The sequence below is a fragment of the Leptonotus elevatus genome, chromosome 17 (assembly GCF_054856555.1).
Source record: "Leptonotus elevatus isolate MCC_2025b chromosome 17, RoL_Lele_1.0, whole genome shotgun sequence".
Lineage (NCBI taxonomy): Eukaryota > Metazoa > Chordata > Actinopteri > Syngnathiformes > Syngnathidae > Leptonotus > Leptonotus elevatus.
Window position 1 is genome coordinate 11,758,591 of NC_141255.1, and position 20,417 is coordinate 11,779,007.

At 40.1% G+C, this 20,417-nt stretch overlaps 1 protein-coding gene across 9 annotated transcripts in view; it reads right to left on the minus strand.

Annotated features, from left to right (window-relative positions):
• Nucleotides 1-297: 297 nt before the first annotated feature.
• Nucleotides 298-20,417, minus strand: part of osbpl8 (oxysterol binding protein-like 8) — a 50,778-nt gene continuing 30,658 nt past the window's right edge. For 7 of the 9 annotated variants that reach the window (XM_086059967.1, XM_086059965.1, XM_086059970.1 and 4 more), the window contains 20 exons: nt 16,156-16,229; nt 14,582-14,662; nt 14,269-14,370; nt 13,745-13,948; nt 12,433-12,517; nt 11,394-11,559; nt 10,933-11,158; nt 10,525-10,709; nt 10,044-10,125; nt 9,857-9,955; nt 8,664-8,760; nt 8,024-8,122; nt 7,555-7,652; nt 7,221-7,310; nt 6,318-6,454; nt 6,039-6,224; nt 5,609-5,762; nt 4,777-4,879; nt 4,180-4,285; nt 298-3,959 (listed from right to left, as the gene is read on the minus strand). In XM_086059967.1, the coding sequence (XP_085916093.1) occupies nt 3,830-3,959; nt 4,180-4,285; nt 4,777-4,879; nt 5,609-5,762; nt 6,039-6,224; nt 6,318-6,454; nt 7,221-7,310; nt 7,555-7,652; nt 8,024-8,122; nt 8,664-8,760; nt 9,857-9,955; nt 10,044-10,125; nt 10,525-10,709; nt 10,933-11,158; nt 11,394-11,559; nt 12,433-12,517; nt 13,745-13,948; nt 14,269-14,370; nt 14,582-14,662; nt 16,156-16,229 (2,504 nt within the window). In that variant the 3' untranslated portion in view covers nt 298-3,829. The remainder of the gene's footprint in view (nt 3,960-4,179; nt 4,286-4,776; nt 4,880-5,608; nt 5,763-6,038; nt 6,225-6,317; nt 6,455-7,220; nt 7,311-7,554; nt 7,653-8,023; nt 8,123-8,663; nt 8,761-9,856; nt 9,956-10,043; nt 10,126-10,524; nt 10,710-10,932; nt 11,159-11,393; nt 11,560-12,432; nt 12,518-13,744; nt 13,949-14,268; nt 14,371-14,581; nt 14,663-16,155; nt 16,230-20,417) is intronic. The other 2 variants (XM_086059966.1, XM_086059971.1) reach the window with 1 other exon arrangement.

The following is a 20,417-nucleotide window of genomic DNA, read 5'->3' on the forward strand; positions in this document are numbered from 1 at the left end:
ACATGACTGCTAATTTAAATTTGTCATGACAATTGTAATGGCAATTAAATAACAAAGTCATGCCACAAAAGCTGATATAACCGTTCTTGCTCTTATATTTGATATGTACAGTATGTTGATTACCAATAGGGCGTAACCCCCCCAAAAAAGAAAAGAAAAAGCATTTTAACAAAATACAAATGTTTTATTTTATTTTACCTTTACCATTATTACGATCGTGTCTTTGTATGGACAACAATAAGAAATTCACATACATCACCATGCCATTTTATATTTTTCACAAGAAAACACACAGGATGTCATTATTTTTTTATTATTATTATTTTGTGGTATATTACAAGTGACGTGACATGTAGAAGTGCAGGATGTTATCAGTGCCTTGAGGATAAAGTCAGTACACACATTAAGGTACACAGTATGCAGGACAGGAGTGGGTTTAGGTGACAAAGCTACACAAATACAGTGACTAGGTCATGGAAAACAATTGTTAAAAAAAAAACTGTTCTAAGAAGCAAAACATATCAAAAGAATAAATAAAATACTACGAGAGATGATGACAAGGAGTGGCGTCACTCAGGGATCAGTATCTGGACTCCTGTGAGTGCGTTACTATGGCGACGCCTTCCAGTTTAGGAAATGCAATATGCAGGGGCAGGCTCGTTACTAAGGCTTTTTATGGCACGCCCGCTCTGCAACACAACAACAACAAATCCCACGCACGACCTCCTCTATTCTATTCCAACAACACCGCTGTTCCATCTTCATCCCTTTAAAAAAAGGCACTAGGATTCTCCACATTCGAACATCTGGATAACTTTTAAGATGAGCGAGTCAATGAAGATGCATGGTAAGACAACGCACGGGTACACACACGGGCCAGCCGGGTTAACTCGCCTCCCTGACAATGCTACCAAAGTCTTCTTTCTCCCCATCTTCGCTAACAGTCTTGACGGGAGGCAACGAGATATGTAAACGTCGACAAACTACGCGGTCTTCCTGTGGTACCTTTCCAGATTACAGATTGAAACCAGGAGGAACTAAAACGGGATTTACACTGACAGGTCCAAGAGTGCTCTATTCCAATTGAATGCATATACATTGAACTGTTTAGTGACTCAGCGAGCTGCAGTAATATTAGTCGTTTTTCGCAGATGATAAAGAATACATGCTGGTGAGCATTCTCTGTCTGTCTGTTTGTTAGCATTTAGCGAAGCAAGCACGGCAAAGATATGTGGTTTGTTTTTTGTTTAGTCAACTTGAGTGGGAGTGGCAATAACAGCTTGAAGCCCTTTTTTTTTAAGACTTCACTATTTACCAAACTGCTGCTTATTGTGAAGATAGTTGAGTTCAATGCCAGCATATAATGGTTATGATTTATTTTTATTTTTATTGCAAGTCAAAGCAAAAACTCGGTCCAACATCAGCTTGTATCATTGAAAAGCTCGCAAATTGGGTCACACGGATCGCAAGGCACCACTGTATATGCTTTTTTTGACACTTTTGTTTGATGCATTTTTTTCCTTTTATATTGCAATGACGAATGGCGTAAATCCAGTCTTGTACCCGCCGGTATACTAAATTTTGACACCATTTGGACACATTGTGATGCATACAAAAAGTTGTCTTGTTGCGAGGAATTCCTGTTAGGTTATATACACAGTGAACAAGACACCAAACTAATCATCTACACACTGAAACTGGCTGCTACTTACGGATGTTCAGAACTATTTTCTCTGTTTGCTAAGGTGATTGTAGTAACTAGTAAAAAGGTTTACTCCCCCTCTCACGAATTATTGAAGTGTCTATTCTAGAATTCACTGTGGCACAAAAGCACTGGAAGCGATGAGTAAAGAAAAAACTTGCCCCACCTCAGAGGTTTATACTTTCACAAGGAAAATTGACATTTCCAATCAGGAAATTAAGGTTTGTTTCTGTGCAATAATTAACAATGTCAAAGTCAGATACTAATTATTTTAACGACTAAGCTGGTCTCCATGACTGACTCGTTGTTTAAATTGAACAGAAAAAGGACAATTTCACCACCTCAAATTTGACTTAATTTACCTAACTAAAGGAAGCTAAGATAAAAGAAGCAATGCTAAGATAAAATAATTTGAAGTTGCATCAGTACGGCTCATACTGACCTTACAGGTGTAAGAATAGTAACAGTGTTTTTGCTAAACTATGCTAACATGAGCTAAAATGTGAAGGTAAACTAAACTAAACTGAGATTAAGCTCATACTGACGTTGCAGATTTTGGAATGGTAGCGTGTACATTTTGCAGAACAAAATAATATTTCACTCCAGAAAATTACATTTTAAGTTGAGCCGAATGAAACTAAGCTAAATTGAAACAAGTAAAGGTAAGCTAAATGGAGACAAAAGAAAAGATGACACATCTTATACCGACATAAGAATGCTTTTACTTTAAATTTATCCCAAAATGGAAGTTTAACAAGCTAAGCTTAAGTAAACAAGATAAGCGAAATAAGGGAGGGGTGCGTTTGGAAATTCACGCTGAGGCCCTAACACGATTTTGAGAGTGGGCGTGTTCCTAAAGGCAGAGTGGGCTTTCCTGAAAACCCGAGGTTGTTTAAACTCCCCGTCAGGCAACAACCCTCGCAACTAGCATGTAGAGTTCCCCTTTGTCCTGCCTGATGCTCTGGCTGTTCCATATCCCCAGTTTGAGCGGCATCCCAGTGCTCTGAGTCGGAGTGGAGCAGAGTGGTCTTGGACTATATTTCCGAATGCACCCAAGGTAACAGCTGACTGTAAAATATATATATTATATTCTACTCAACAAAAAACAGAGCTTTTGCTTGTTTTTAACCCGAGGAAAAAAGTACAAAAAGTACACTAGCTTGTCTCATCTTCCCTGGTATTTTATGTAAACTAAGATGAGCTAAGCTAGGTTAAGAGAGGTAACGCTAAACTAAAATAAGCTAACAGCTTGCTCATATTGTGGGAGGATATTGAATGTAAAATGTAGACAATTAAGGAATGTTTCAAAAGTATTCAGATTTTAATTCACTGTTAAATCTGAGAAGGCAGTTTTTGTTTTTTAGATAAGAGTCCCAGAATTTTTAGCCTCACATAATTCACGTAATTTTGCCAGCTTCTCGCTATTAAGAACACTTAAACTTACATGGTAGATTCAGTCCAAAAAAACCAACAACAAAACAAAACAAAAGGTTAGGCAGTGGTCACTGTAGTTTAAGAACTAATGAACATCAAGTTCTCATCAGTTGATGTTGAAAAATATTGGACGTTTCCAGTGCGCTTGTGCAGAAGACAAAATACTGTACAAAGTTGCAACATGTGCGTACCACACTTATTAGCAGTCACATTGTTTTTGTTGTTGTTTTTTTAAAAGTGTGTATGAACTTTTTTGAGTCAATATCCAGTCGTAAACAACAACAAAAAAAGCAGACCGGTTGGACCACTTTGGATGGAACATAATAATAATTAAAACAAATATATTAGCATGAAAGGTCCTTTCATTATGAGAGAAGTCATGGCTCTGGAGTTGAATATGTCCCCGTCTTTTGGAGGATGACATTAATGGAGTAGTTCCATTCCCATCACAGATAAAACGGCTGTGCTCCTTTTCTACAAGAGTCTCTTTGAAATCTGTGAATCTTTACAATATTTTCGGAATGGCCTACGAAATAAATAAATACAAGTCTCCCAGTTTGGGGATAATTATCTTCTATTTTAGAAGCTAGAAAAGACAATTGGGGACGATGGCAGAGAGGGCAAAAAAAAAAAAGAAACCGGTTACCGACACTGGAGTGTGTTTGTGATCAGTCTCTCTGCTATGGCTGACTGCTACTTGAAGATATAGTTGATGACCACCTGCAGGACGATGAGGGCCATGATGACGACGTAGTCACGCTGCTGCAGAAAGGATGTGCCCTCCGGCCGGCCTACCGTTCGACTCCTCAACACGCTTATGCTCCTAAGAACGCACAAAATATCCGTTTATTTCCACTCTAAAAAATAGAGAGAGCGCGGATGGGAAAAGGTCATTCTTTATCCTTTGTGGATTTTGTATGTCACTAATGTTTTACAAGCTAACTGCATGGTATCAAATTGTGAAAATGAAATGCAGAATATGTCTCCCTTAGTATGATATTCAAGCGTGTGACGTGTGTAAGCTTCTCAGTTCCAACTCTCACCTGTTGATGTCCTGCTGTGTCTGCTTTATGGATTCAATGGCACTTTGAAGTTCACTGAGGTCTGCACCCTTCTTGCGCAGACGGCTGTTGTGTTTGCTCTTGTGTCCTACAAGTATGTATATTTCGGAAATTACATCTTAACTCATTCACTGCCATCGACGGCTATAGACGTCAAAAATTCATTTGAACTATTTCTATTAGTTTAACATTTTTTTCCCACTTTTGTTAACAGGAGTATGAAAACCTAGACATTTTTTTTTGTAGATTTAGAACAGATATGAAATTTGTGATTAATTGTGAGTTAACTATTGAAGTCATGCAATTAATTACAATTTAAAAATTTAATCGCCTGACGCCCCTAATTTTTAATAATCTTTTCTTTTTTTTTCTTTTTTAAATGTCTAGGTTTTCATACTCTTGTTACAGAAGTGGGGGGGGGGGCGAGTTAAACTAATAGAAATAGTTCAAAACTTTTTGACGTTTATAGGCGTCAATGGCAGTAAATGAGTTAAAAGCTGCAATAAGCACTTCATTAGAAACAAGCCCAATGGGTTATACAATTTGGACGGAAAATAAAATCGGTAACAGGAGTCTCACGTTCGCTTCCGGATGAGTCCTGTCGGTCAAGTTCGGGTGAAGAGCAGCCACTTTCTGGGCTTTTGGCCTTGTCGCTCTTGTGTTTCCTCTTTGGCACCGTTACCTACACACACACACACACACACACACCATGGACACAATACACGCATGGCGGGCTGAGCAAGTATGTAACATTGGCTAAAAGAGAATAAGTTTGACGTTACAAATGCTGCACACAGATTTAACAACATGACAAGAAAAAAAAGTGACACATGCAAGTCACACAAACATGATGGCTGGTGCAGAGATGTAAGAAGTAAAATGAGCGGGGGGGAGGGGGAAGCATCCGGATGGACCAAATGTGCAAAATTTCTATTTGTATCATTAACACATTAAAAAATTTAAAATGAGCTAAATGACAGTGATCGTAACATGAGAACACATTCGGGACCATCTGCACTGTCATATGGAGTACAATGCAAGAGCAATGCACCTCGTACGTAGATAAAAATCTATTAAAAAATAAAAACGTTCCTAATGTCGTAGCCAGTGACTGTATGGAAGTACACACACACACACACATGCACACGCACACTTTTAGTACCTCCGATTCCAACACACTCAACTACACTATCACTGCTGTTACGGCACATGTTCATGCTCCATCCAGTCAGGGAAAGCAGATGAAGTCACACTTCCACTTTCCAACAGACACAGGCAGAACAAGGCAAGAAAAAGGGCAAAAACAGTATCATGGAGGCGATGGAAAAAAAAGTGCTGAAGACAAAAAAAAAAAAAATGAAGCTGCTGAGATGGTGGCTGCGGCGGCGAGATGTTTTGGAAAAAAACCTACCTGGCACTTGCAATTGTCCCTCCGCGACCCCTGGTTACTCAGACTAATAAGACTGCCAGAACGTACCATGGGGGTGCGGTGTCGGACCTTGGTCTGGATACAACCGTCTTTTTCGAACTGGATCAGGTCGTTGAGGGGGTCCCACGGCCTTGTGCTGCAGAAGAGGAGGAGAAGAGCGACTGCAATGATGACCGCCAATATGCAGCCTTTTGAAGATAAAATATAAGCTTCGCGGTTGTTTTTGTAAATCTACTGGCTTGCAACGGTTACTTATGCACATACTAGCGTCAATGTGGTGCTTTTATGTACAACGTCAATACAAAATGACAGTTACATTTCAGGATTAGGGACACATTGTGGAAAATTGAATATCCATCCCTCCACCCAGCACAGGTGCAGAAATGATGCTAACATCTTGGTTTGGACTCACTCCGCATATTTATAATGCCACTCTCCAGTGACGGGGTCCTGCTCGAACAGAGTGGGGTTCCATTCCTCGCACTTGGCTTTCCTCTCCCGCGCACACTTCCTCTGACTTTCCTCCAGGATGAACTTCTCGTTGGTGGCCTCCGTCTGGTCCTTGTTATTGATGGCCCTCGTTACGTGCTGCCACAGTCTAGAAGCCGCAGTGGGAGAGATCGACGTCATGGATGCACATTTGTACCACCCAAAAACTGCCGATACATTTTCTATAAATGCGAAAGGCCACCTTTCTGATTCAAACTCCCCCTGTTCCTCGGGCGGGACGGTGCAGCGTGTGAGTCGGCTCTGCCTCAGGTCTGGTGTCGGGTTCCAGAAAGTGTCCACCGTTCCCGTCTTCTTGTCGTTGATGAAGATCTCGCTGTCCTAATGGAGTACACCATCACAATGACTGTAACTACAAATTACAAAGCTTCTAATAGCAGCCCATGTAATCGGCATACAGTTACAGTTCACTGCCATAAATGTATTTAAAAAAAAAAGATTATTAAAAATTAGGGGCAAGAGGCGGTTATCTTTCTTCATTGTAATGAATCGCATGACTTCACTAGTTCAGTCACGATTAATCACAAATTTTATATCTGTTCTAAATGTACAATAAAAAAGTTGAAACAAAATGTTAAACTAATAGAAATAGTTAAAATAAATTTTTGACGTTTATAGCCGTCAACGGCAGTGAATGAATTTAAGAAAAAAGGAAAGAAAATATTATAAAAAATTTGGGGCGTCAGGCGATTACATTTTAAATCGTAATTAATCTCATGACTTCACTAGTTAACTTGCGATTAATCACAAATGTCATCTGTTCTAAATGTACAATCAAAAAAAATCTAGGTTTTCATATTCTTGTTAACAAAAGAGGATTTTTTTAAAAATAGAAATAGTTCAAATTAATTTTTGACGTTTATAGCCGTCATTGGCAGTAAATGAGTTAATAGTCACCTCATATGTTATCTATGAGCAAATGCTAAAATCATTACAATTCATTAGCAATTATTTCACAGCAAGCTCCTGTGTCAAATACTGCTTCCAGCCTCTAGGGGGCCCACTTTTGCACAGTGCCAGGCAATTAATTCCTTGTGTCTGTTTTTCCCCCCCTCCTTGCACCTTCACAGAGTCTAGCGGATCTTACCCAGTGTCCCTCGAGAGTTGCTAGCACCTCCTTCCCGAGCTTAATCTTTCCAGAGATATGGTTGACACTGTCGCTGCTTCCCAGGAATGGCTGCGAGGCCGTGAGTCAGTGGCGGGAGAAGATAATTGACCAAAAAGGGGGATAAAGAAAAAGAGTTAAATTAAACAGGGATTGCTCGATGTCCTTTTTGCATATATGCCTGGCTGGTTGGGTGTTTCAGTCCAAATTTAAATGTAAAGTACCTGCTGCCTTTTCAAGTGAAATGATTTTACTTTACGTATTTCGAAAAGGAGATAGATACCACGACAGTGCACCGGCTCCTCTGAAGTCTTACCTTAAGTTTGAACTCCAGCTGAGAACTGTAGCCTGTCTTCTCACACGCAATGGTGACCTGACCACCCAGCTCCAGAGTCATGGTGCCGTACAGGATGCCTAGTAGCAGGGCACGAAAAAGACAAAGATCAATCAGAACAAAGACATGTAAAAAGAACACACTATGGCTTGTATACTAATCCATAATTTACATATTCTTTTGCGCATGCACTAGCCAGCAAGATGTCAACAGGCAGCCCGCATTGTCGCAAAGCTCAGGTTCTGCCAGCAGTTGTCATGGTAACAACACTTGACTGCAATTCTTAATCGTTTTATTTTCATTTTTTTAATACGTAAGAATGTTACAAAAAGCTGGGAACTGTTTTATATTGTGAAAAAAAATGCACATTGCAATTCCATCTGAAATGTATTGGAAGGATGTGCACAATCAATAATGACGGTATAAATATTTAATATGGGCACACACAGACCTTTACAATGAGCGTAGGGCATGTTCATCACATAGTCCTCTCCCCGGTTGAGGAAAGTGAGTCGAGCCTCACCGTCTAATATAGCCGACAAGGAATTTCCTAAAAAAAACCAAATAAGTATTTGTAGAGACATTGAACTCATTCACTGCCATTGACGGCTATAGACGTCAAAAATTCATTGTAACTTTTTGTGATATCAAATTTGTGATTAATCGTGAGTTATGTGATTAATTACGAAAAAAAAATCATCGCCTGCCGCCCCTAATTTTTTAATAATCTTTTCTTCAAAAAAAAAAAAAAAAGAAGTAATTTTATTATTATTTTTAAAATAATATTTTCTTTTCTTTAAAAAAAAAGAAAAGTTTATTAAAAATTAGGGGCATCTGGCGATACATTTTTCAAAATCATAATTAATCGCATGACTTCACTGGTTAACTCACGATTAATCACAAATTTGATATCTGTTCTAAATGTACAATATTTTCCCCCCTAGGTTTTTCAACTCTTGTTAACAAAAGTGGGAAAAAACTAATAGAAATAGTTCAAATTAATTTTTGACGTATATAGCCGTCACAGGCAGTGAATGAGTTAATAGGCAACTAGCATACGCTTTAACCGTAAGATTTCTCTATGCGTGTACCATAGAACTTGGACTTGGCAAGGATGCTTCCGCTGAGGCAGAATCCATCCTTCCTGTTGCTGACGTAAAAGGCTGACACAGGGGGATGATGTGATACCTGAATAGAAATGATGTAATGAAAGATTAGACATGAATAAAAAGCTGAGAATTTGTCTGGGCTATGTAAATGAATATGAAAAAAGGCAGATGTTTTAGATCATTACTAGTCTAAATCAATGTTAAGTTCTAATTTTGACATATAGGTCTATTATGGCACTCAGCACATTTAAAAAAAAACTTGGTTGCCAGTGCATCTGCATGTTAATACAACTAAATGCTACTCATCATATTTCATGAAATATTGATGCATTTGATGGATGATTAGATTTAGACCACAATCGCCCACTAAAACCCCCACCCACCCCACCACCGGGGCCCCGGTGGGCATATGGGACCAGCCCGGCGGGACAATAGGGCTCGCCCCCCGGATACTGGGGCCCGCCCGAGGTCCCAGGAGGCTCACCAGAGCGGGGCAGGCACAACACCCCCACCCGCCCGCTCGGCCCCCGGAGCCCCGAGACCCGGGGCCATGGATGGAGCCCCCGGCCCAGGGGAGGGGGAGGAAGGCGGACAGGGGAAGGGGACGGGACGGGGGAGGAGACGACAAGAAGGGCAAGGGGCGGTGGCAGGGCAGCAGAGAGAGGGGGGAGGAGGAGGAAGGGTGACAAGAGAGAAGGGACAGGGAGGCGGTGGACGGGCGGGGAGAGGCGAGGAGGCAAATGTGGCAAGGGGGAAGAAGGGGGAGGGGAGAGGGGTTTTGCAGCTTCTGCCATGACAGCCGCAATCGCGCGTACACGTTCAAATCGACTTCTGTCTTTGTAATGAAGTGCTGTAAAGCAGTTCACATTGTATTGTTGTTGTTTTTAGTGTGGCAGTGTTTCCAAAGTTGCTTAGTGCCAGTAGAAGCGATACAGATCCCCCTCAGACCATGACGAAGGTACCATTCAATGAGCTGTAAGATGATGTTTCATCGGAGGAGTTTAAAAAATATTTTTTGAAGGTTGAAAAGTTCCTAAATATTGTTTAACTGTACAACACCTTTGTGCAGCAGTGGCTGTTTTAAAGTGCTATATAAATATAATTGAGTTGAGATGAGTTATTGTAAAGTCACTCCAAAATGCAGGGCACTTTGTTGTGTTTTTTGGTGTTGTTACCTGTTCTGCAATGTAGAAGGTCTTGCTGGTGGTCTTTTGGTGGAGCCACATGCAGCGGTAGGTCTCGCCGATAATGGGGTTGTAAGGCTTCTTCAAGCCCTGCCAGTTCAGAAGCACGTTAGCACAAAAACTGTACTGGATTGTATTTCTAATCTTATTAGCATGTGTGTGTGCTCACAATCCACACCTTGGGCTTTTTATAGAATCCAGATATGTACCACTTGACCACTTTCTTCATCCGGTTGTAGGCATTCTCCTCCACCGCAGCCCTGATTGAGGAAGTAAACACAAAACAGATGAAATACAGTAAAAGGTCTGTTCAGCTATTATGGATATAAAGCATAAATGGAACTTCATTCGATCTATTAAAACCACTGAGAACTACAATTAATTTGTCGTAAAAAAATAAAAATAAAAATTCAGATGAATCCTGGTCTAAATCAAGTTTTAGGAAGCAGTGCACTATTTGATCATTTTTTTTCTTAATGCCAGTTTCTTTTCTTTCAAGCAACCTCGATGATACTGGCTGGGATACAATCTATGAAGATGATGGCAACAGTATCATAGTTGTGGATTAAAGTGTTCTACTAAGGTAGTGTCAAAGATCAATTTGTACAAGGGGAAATACTTTGAAATGGCAGTCAGTGCAACGGATTGGAAACTCTTACTCGGACAGGAAGTCAGCATGGTAGTAGTAGTCGGAGAGTTTATCCAGGAAGGATCTCGGCTCCAGGATAAACGTGGGCAGGACCACCTTGGACAGATCCATTCCTGGCCGAACTTGCTTCAGGAGAGTCCAGATCAGGGACTTGTTCTCCTCCGACACCGTCTCCGTCTGGGCAGCCTCGCCTGCCTGCAAGACAGTCGAATGGAATAATCACCATTACTTCATTACTTCATTAAAGCATGGAACACTAAAATGCCTTAATTAGCTGAGTGGGTGTTTATAATTAGTGAGCTGTCAAGGTCATAATGTTCCAGAATGACCCGTGTGCCAATTAGACACAGCAGCTCTACCAGAGAACATTTATTCCCACAAAAACAATACAATAAAAGTAATAAAACAAACTGGATACCTCGCCCAGTTCTTCGTGAGATTGCTCCAGGTAGGATGTTTCCCGCACATGCTCATTGGGGTCCATGTCGACGTACGAGTCGTCCTGGCGCTCCGATGTGTCACTGTCGCTCTCCTCGCTTTTCTCCAGGCCTTCCGGGTCCGACTCCTCGTGGTCCGGCTCGCACTCCCGGTCGGACTTGTCGGAGTACAGGTCCGGGTCTTTCAAATGGTCGCTGTCGTTGAACCTGGATAGGAAAATAAAGCACAGACAAAGTAAAGAGCGGCCTTCGATTTTTTTTTTAACACATTATAACCTAAGACAAACATGATAAATATCAAACATCCGATTCATCTCTCTGTTGTAAAGTGAAATACTAAAGGACAAAGTAATTAATTCATATCTTTATTGGGGCTCTTTTCTTGTCATATGGACAACTTGACTTGAAATCGCGCTAGATTGAGATATTAGATTCGATTTACTGGAATCCATGCATGTTGTGGGCTCGTAGGAGGCTGTAGAAGTTAAGGGAATGTTCTCCTCCAGATGCCACCGTGCTCATGTCTTCCTTGCCCTCGCGGATCATGGTTCTTTTCAGCAGGCTGGAGCACTTCAGGGCCAGTTCCAGGGCGTCCATCCAACAACGACCTAAAAAAACAAACAAAAAAAAACCCAATGAAAATAAAAAGACAATTCCAACACAACATCATGAACCTTCTTAGAATAAAAGATGAGTATTCATAATTTTACATTTTGCTATTTAGCATTCACCTCAAACTTAATTAACTTAGTTTGAATATCCATCCATCCATCCATCCATCCATTTTCTGTACCGCTTGTCCTCACAAGGGTCGCGGGGGTTGCTGGAGCCTATCCCAGCTGGCTTCGGGCAGTAGGCGGGGTACACCCTGAACTGGTTGCCAGCCAATCGCAGGGCACACAGAGACGAACAACCATACTCACAATCGCACCTATGGACAATTTGGAGTGTCCAATTCACCTGCCATGCATGTTTTTGGAATGTGGGAGTGACCGGTCAATTCTGAACACAGCCACATCTCCAGATCTAAGAGGGTGTGCACACATGTGCAACCACATTACTTCGGTTGTGTATTTGTACTTCCCCTCACAAAAATATGTTGTTTTCCAATTGAGTTTCGCAGATTAAACCTCAGCTCTACCATTAACACCCGATGCATTGCTTTAACAGGAACCTGGTGTGAAAGCAACCGTTTTCACATGTTTTGGTGCCATGGACAGAGACACTGCAAAGTTGTTGCTTGCATCAGCACCAAGGACAGTTACATAATGTGTGAACTCCCTTTGTATATTTTAGCAAGACTTACCGCATCGTTTGGACCAGGAGTCACCAAACTTTTTGAAAGTGAGATTAATATCACTATAGAAGATTTTATTTATATACAGCTCTGCCAATGTCTACGGCAATAAATAGCTTCAAGCAAGCACATTTGGTCTCTGACAAGGAGAGAAATGGACATCAAGTGACAGCTTCTGTCTTACCATCAGACTCGGAAGCCGCACGGAAGATGAGGTGGCTGCTGGGTAATGGCTGGGTGATGGACCCCACCGCTTCCCCTTTGGGACCCTGGAAGGACCTTGAATTATTTACACGCACTAATTGGAAAGCCGGCGATGCACATGCTTTGATAGTAGAGAAACTGTCCCACAAATTGAATGGCTCAAGTGTTTGTTTTGGAGGTAGACGGCTGTAATCAATCATCAAGAGGAAGCACTACAAACACAATCATGGTTGGAGAGGATTGGGTGCTTAATTTTGCACTTGACATTCACATCCTGTTTAATTCATCTATGGGAAACAAAGGATTGTCTTTTGGCAAAAAGACCATTTTGCATTTAAACCGCTCACCTTATTCTTATCCTTCCATTATGACCAAGTAATAATCCGGGATGGGTTTATGGCCTCATCCTTTGTCATGTGCCACATCGTTAAAAGGATCATTTAGGATTTTAGCTGAAAGGTTCAGTCGCAAGGCTTCTACAAAACAACGAGTTCAAATTCCAATGAATGATTCCACTTTAAAAATAGAAACAGCTACAGTAAAGTTATAATTTATATATATATATATATATATATATATATATATATATATATGTATATATTAGGGGTGTGAATTGCCTAGTACCTGGCGATTCGATTCGTATCACGATTCTTAGGTCACGATTCGATTCGATACTGATTAATCCCGATACAAAACTGTTCCATTAATATAACATTCTTCCATGCTTAATATGTGAATCCTAACCCTAAATAAGAAGTTTTGTTGAATATTTCCATAAAAAAATGTATGTTCAAAAATCGATTCGGCCGCATATCGAATCGATTCGAGAATTGTGCGCTGTAATATCGCGATATATTGCCAAATAAATTTTTTCTAACACCCATAATATATATATATATATATATATTTTTTTATATATATATGTATGTATTTATATATATATATATTTATAAAGCAAATATATTTTTTCAGCTTGGCTTTTAGTTGAAGCAATATAACTGGATACTGCGTAAAGTGTATAAATTAATAAAAATTTAATTAACACAATACTAAATATTACAAAAAATAATATTAGGAATTTCATCTGTTCGTTTTAAGATATATATCATTACAAATTATTTTTTTATATTAGGTAAACATGTGAAAATCATACAAAATATTTTTTCTGCTTCTTTAAACATTGATGTATGCAACTATCATGCGATCCTTCTGTGCGCCAATGGCTGTGTTAGTCCTCATGAGGCCGAATAAAGCTTTCAGGGATTTCTCGCGTTGCATTCGAATATTCTGACCTTGACGGCCCAGATGGACTGCTCGAGGGGGTGAAAAAGCTTGAAGCAGAAGCCGTCCTTCTTGGAGGGTCGTTCGATGAGCTCGCAGGCGTTGAGCAGCACCGTGCCCACCCATTGGCCGTTCTTGTGGGTCTTGTAAATAAGCAGGACACCCGGTTTCAGCACACACCACAGCTTGGTCCAGCTCTTCAGGGTTCCGCGGATCTGCAGGCGACCATTTTACAGGTTTATTTCCCACAGTAAAATTCTAGTGAAAAAAATATATAACTGAATGTTACTGTATCAAGTCAAAGACAAAATGCTGATTTAACATAATTATATTTATTTTTTATTTGATTTGATTTTTTATCTTTATCTTCTCTGGCGTTGAACCAAGGTTTCATTTACTGTACCTTTATTTAGGTTAAAAAACAAAAAAAATCCTAAATGAAGCTTTTCCTGACTTTTTTGTGTGCTTTAACAATAACACTGACTGCTACTTCAAACTGTTAATAGTAAGAATCCTTAAAATTCGTCTTGTTTACCTTCAGCCAGTCGGCCATAACAATGACAGAAGGATCCGTGATGGTACTGAGCAGCTCTTTTGTCGCCCTTTTCTTCTCTTCCCTGTAGTTCTTCTTTTGGACCTAAAGACAACATCATCACACGTTCCACAAGCTAAGCAATGGAATTAAATAAAGATTAATTTCCCCTTATAAATGGGAAACAAATTGTGTTAATGTGTTTCTCCAATGACAGCTTATGACGTAATTTGTTATCAGGGTATACATAACACATTGGCGTCTTAAGTGTGTCCGGATAAACAATGTGTAAGCTGATTTGAAGAGTGGCTTTTACCTTGAGGGACTCCTTCTTGGTGAGCTTGCCTCCAGACGCGGAAACGTCCTTGTCGGAGCCATTGTACAGCTTGGTTTCCGACTGCAAATGCGACAAATGAAAAGTAAGGAGCTATTTAAAACAAATAAGATGACCGAACATCAAGGATGTGTATTAGTATTACTTTCTTTATTATTGAACTTGATTTAAGTGTCACTATGGATTTGAATTTGAATGTCCTCAGGATTAACATGCTAATGGAGATAAGTAAAGGGGGTGGGGAGAAAAAATACTTGATGACGTAATAATAAAAAAGTAAAATACAGAGTTAAAGAGAGTTAAAAAGCAAAAAAAAAAAAAAAAAGGTCAACAAAAAAGTAGGATAATTAAAAATAACCACAATTTTGTTTTTTTACATAGTTAAAACAAGCAATTATATACTGATAAAATGTTAACTGAAAGTAAAAGTACAAATCAACTTTCATCTGCTAAGCTTTACTTGTAAAGCACTGGCTTTCACGGCAGCCCAAATTTAGCACACGATGAGCTGAATCAGACCTATAAAAGGCCGGCTGGAGGTGTGGGAATGCGTCTACCAGTTAACTACGCAAGCCAAGCGAAAGTCATTTAGAGCCCAGAGACAGACGCGGATGAGAAGGGATCGTTAAGTCGGGTTAAATAAGGCCCGAAATAAATGCCAGCACAGGAAGGAATGCAGAAAGTTCCATAATAACAAGAGCAAAACTAAATAATTTTCATATGGCACAATTAAAATGGTAAATGGACTGTTTTTTATATAGCGCTTTATCGACACCATATGGTGACCACACGCACGCACGCACACACCAGTTAAGAATTCTTCCAGTTGTTTTGTTTGCAATGTTTACCCATGTCTAATTTGGAAACGCATGCTTTTAATTTGAAAGGCCACGCCATATTTCCATTTCCTGTTTTCAGTCCTTCGTTCGTCATTCAGCTCGTAGCGTACAGTAGTAAATGACATCGTGTCCATTCTGGTTCGTTCCAATTCAAATTCATGCCGATTCGTTTTTTTATCTGTGCTTAGTCAAACACAATGAGTGTCAATGTCTCTTATATGCTTGTTTTTTGGCTGATGTTTGCACTTTGTTTTTAGTAGTTGGTAGCTAACTTAGTGTGTGGCTGTTAGTAACTTGCAATGTAATCTAATGTAGACTAACAATATAGTTTTCATCCAAAACAGCCTGTAAACATTTATATATTTGAGTTTATTTGCATTAGGGGTGTAATTTGCTTTTGAATGATAGCACTCAGATAGTTCCTTTTAATGCAATTTGTTTTGTTTCTTTTATTTCTCCAGATACTGTAAATCTGCACATGCAAATAAGTCAGCATTTGAGTTGATTACAAAGTTGAGTTCAACTGAAGACTTGTATTCTCTCTCGGCTGCTGCCAGGTCCACTGGGAGCAAATTGGGGTTGTGTCTTGCTCAAGGACACTTTGACATGGTCACAAGGGCTGGGGATCCAACCTACAACCTCGCGGTCATGAGACGACCACTCTACCACTGAGCCATGCCGCCCATGTTTGCTGTTATGAGTGTGTTTCAAGTGCACCTTGCTCTTGGATATGGAAAGTGAGTCTTCTTTCAAAGGCAACGATAAAAGGTCCTCCTTCCCTCTCTCGAAACCTACGACAAAATGACAGAGAAGAAAAAAATCCATCAATACTGCAGCATTTTTTCAAACAAGCACATGCTCGTCTATTACGCCGCTATTTTGACATGGACATCCACAACAACAACAAAAAAGAAAAATGCAGAAATGCACATTAATGCATATTATGCAAAACGGTCCGTCACTTTTCCCCCGTCTCCTTATAGAGTCTGTTTTCCCACAAGTGTGGTCTTGCCAGACCATCTGCACCCACTTGACGCACATCCCCATGCCAACCTCTTGCGGTAAACACGTCAGTTACAAGTTTTGCACTTTAATACCGCGGCACACAGCAAACGTTATCAATTTGCAATCAAAGTCACACGCTTCATGGCCTCAGATGCCTGACTGGCTTTTCTTTGTTTACTCATATTTGTCCTTTTCAAGGAGACAATGGCGACACCGCGGAGGGTTTTGATAAGGTCAGATTCTTGTTGTAGATTCCATTGTAGTAGAAAAGGGAGTCCGATGACTGATTTTCAGGTTTTTTTATGCACCCTTCGCAACAGAAGGAGTGTGCACTACAGTAATTTCTAGACTATAAGCCGCTACTTTTTTCACTTGCATTCGACCCCGCGGCTAATACAAAGGATGCACTATAAATGAGGTGCAAGTGTCAGGCAGAGCAAAATACATCAAGTGAGCCCAAATACAGTAGGAGAGACAGAACGAATAAAAGAAAGCAGCGGGAACCCGGTGACAAACAAACAAACTTAACCGGTAACAAACTTGAGTATTCTCCAAATTTAGCTAGCGCGGCTTATAGTCGGGTGCGCCTTATAATCCAGAAATTACTGTACTTATAAAGTAAATGCATCATATAAAGTCAATGGAGATAGAATGTGCTGATGTATTCAGCTTCTCCAATATCTGTGATGTCACATGATGGTATCAATAACACCGCGGCATTGGACTGTAGCCCAGCTTTCAGTAATGTGGTTCATGCCACAGCAGTCCTCAATTAAATCTAATTTAAATGATCATTTGGAGCTAAAAGTACGATTGCTGAATTTTAAAAGTGACTCTTGTAGAAAAGACAAAAGCCAGGGTTGAAAAATTCAAATTCTGTTTGAAATGTGTTTCTTCTCTTCAAAATGGTAAAAATGAGTGAAATTGAAAGTATTTACATTAAAGCACTACGAGCTGGAAGCTCTCTTCATGATAGGTGGTCTAATACATCTTCTTAACACTGTAACGTGGAAAAGACAAACTATAAACTCAAAATGGTAAAACGCAGAGAGCTCACTGAAATTGAAAGAGTCTGAATTAAAGCGCTATGGGCTTGATGGGCTCTTGTATGAGTATGTAAATTTGCAAAACCTTGCACATAGAATACAAACCACCAAATGTTATATGGGCTTGTTTAAAACAGAAGAACAAGAGCTCACTGAAATTGAAAGAGTTAGCATTAAAGCGCTTCAAGTTGTAAAGTATCTTTATGACAGGTGGTCTACATTTAACACAGTTCTCCGTTGGCTTCACACTTGGCCCCCTCAATATACACAAAATGCGGGGTAAGACATCATTAAAGCATGATCATTAAAGCATGAGAGCAGGACAATGCAGTGAAGACAACAACACATTTTTAGGGAACAGATTGACAGCAATTTGGCTTGTGTGGGATTTTTGCCAACTGCCTCATTATTATTTTGGCAGATGTCTTTGGGGGAGGATGAGTATGCCAGCTCCACTAAAGGGAAAATAAGAACAAACCCACTCTGTGTGTGGGATCCAATGTTAAGTAATCCCAAAAGACAGCTTGGACAGCTTTTGACTTGGCTTTCATTTTTACTGCACTAAAATAGCAATTAAGTGCATATTAAGAGATATTTTTTTGTCTGTGATAATACAACACAAAAATAGTGTGCCTGATTTAAATATTTCATTCCATTTTGTATTGTTAGAAATCATTTTACAAATTGGCTGTTTAAGTCTTTGGGATGGGCAGAGAAATTGATAGATGTTTAGAAAACTGCATTGCACAGATTGTTTATTAATCGATTAATCATGTCTTGAAAGACAAAATAAAGTGCAGTGCTCTAGTTTGCTGTCTGAAGAAGTCAACGAGACGCCAGCTAAGCAAGCAGCTATCAAGTTTAAAATGAATAAATTAATGAATTGATAATTGAATATTGTGTTATGGGTAGCACGGTGGATGACTGGTTAGCACGTCTGCCTCCCAGTGCAAAGGACGTGAGGTCGAGCCCGGGCTTCGGCTTTCCTGGGTGGAGTTTGCATGTTCTCCCCGTGCCTGCGTGGGTTTTCTCCGGGTACTCCGGTTTCCTCCCACATTCCAAAGACGTGCACAGCAGGTTAATTGAACACTCTAAATTGTCCTTAGGTGTGATTGTGAGTGTGGATGGTTGTTCGTCTCTGTGTGCCCTGCGATCGGCTGGCTGGTTCAGGGTGTACCCCGCCTACTGCCCGAAGCCAGCTGGGATAGGCTCCAGCAGCCCTGCGACCCTTGTGAGGAATAAGCGGTTAAGAAAATGGATGGATGGAATATTGTGTTATGTGTATTGCCTCATAATGTAACATAGTTCAGCTCAGGCGGAAAAAAAACTTCAAGAAAGGTTGTATCATATTATCAACCGCAATTGGCCATTTGACATTATGATGATATTTTATAGGTTGTGCACCAAAAGGTTAAACAGCCTTCCTAAGTAACAATCAATGGTAAGAGACTATTGATTTTGAGTCGAGCCAGTGCCAGGACAACAAACAGCGTCTGCGCACAAACAAACGTGACTCAGGAACCTCAAACCCTCAGCTGGCTTCTATTCCCAAAAACTGTAATTACTGCGATGGCGGCGTACAAAAAAAAAACAACAACATTTGTGCAGACAAAACAATACGGCAAAGCAATAAGAGTGATTCCACTGCACCAGCTGTCGTCTGCAGTTTGTCTTGCAAAAGAAATGGCGCCTGTTAGCAATCCAAAATCAGAGGATGGAGCTCTGGCTAGGGGATAAACAATGACTCAGACATCTACTGGCTCAAAGTATGTCTGTGGCCGGAGGATATGCTAGTTAAAGAGAAAGCCGGCTAGCAACCAAAGGGTCACGAGCAACAAATAGAATAATGGTGGCATGTATCAAACTACTCAAATGAGTAAGCCTGATATTAAAATTCCATTTCCTCTCTTTCAGAGCAATACGTATTTTTCCCGCTATACATTGTGCTTTGTCATGCCACTATGCAGGTACTTAACATCATATCAACAGCTGCCAACTGATAGAGGGAGGAGTCAGACAAGCGAATCCAAATTTGGACTGCAGGGGACAGCAGTCGTTTTTATCATCCAGCGGGAGCAGCAGCGGTGTTAGGCATCAACTTTCATCCAACCCAAACGAGACACTGAGAACTTTTGTTATGCCCCCCCCCCCCCCCAGGAAGAGGAAAATCATTTGCACCCCCCACACACAAAAATCGCCACCGTGACTATAAATAGTACCATTTGTTTATAAAACTGTTTTAAGTACATCTTTGCAGAGGAGCTATTACCCCTGGTGCACTGACAATGAGTCTACCACTGCCACCTACTGGAGTAGGTGTGCAATTACACTTTATTGTAGTACAGCCAAAAATAATAATAATTCCATTGGGTCATATTTTATTAATATTTTTTACTTCATCTAAATTGGCAGTTAATTATATACGATTATATGTTTGGTTCTAGTAACAATGTGTAAAAAAAAAAATATTTGCACACTTAAGTGGTTTGTTGTTTTTTATGTAGAGAAATGCACATACTGTATGTATTCACTTAATAAGGAAATATTTGAACTACAGCGACTGTGTTTTCAGAAACGTCCGTTTCTTTTATCAAATTTACAGCCACTTTGGTAAATGTGACACATTAGGACAGTTAGTAAACAATACATGGTCAAACTATTGAGCAATATAGATCATATTAACAAGCAGCAAAGTTAGCAACCATGGCATCAAAGGTGTCCTGGCTGGTCTACCAGCGTTAAGGTAATCCTGGGTTGCTATGGCAATAAACAGACGGTCCTGTTTACTGTCAACATGATCATAAAGTAGTTACTTTACCTCGAGTTGTCCATACTGTTGCTTCAATCGTTTTTATTGACTACATCCAACCAACGAAAGCCACAAATTAAGGACACAAGTCACACCATCTCTAATGACTCGGCATCACT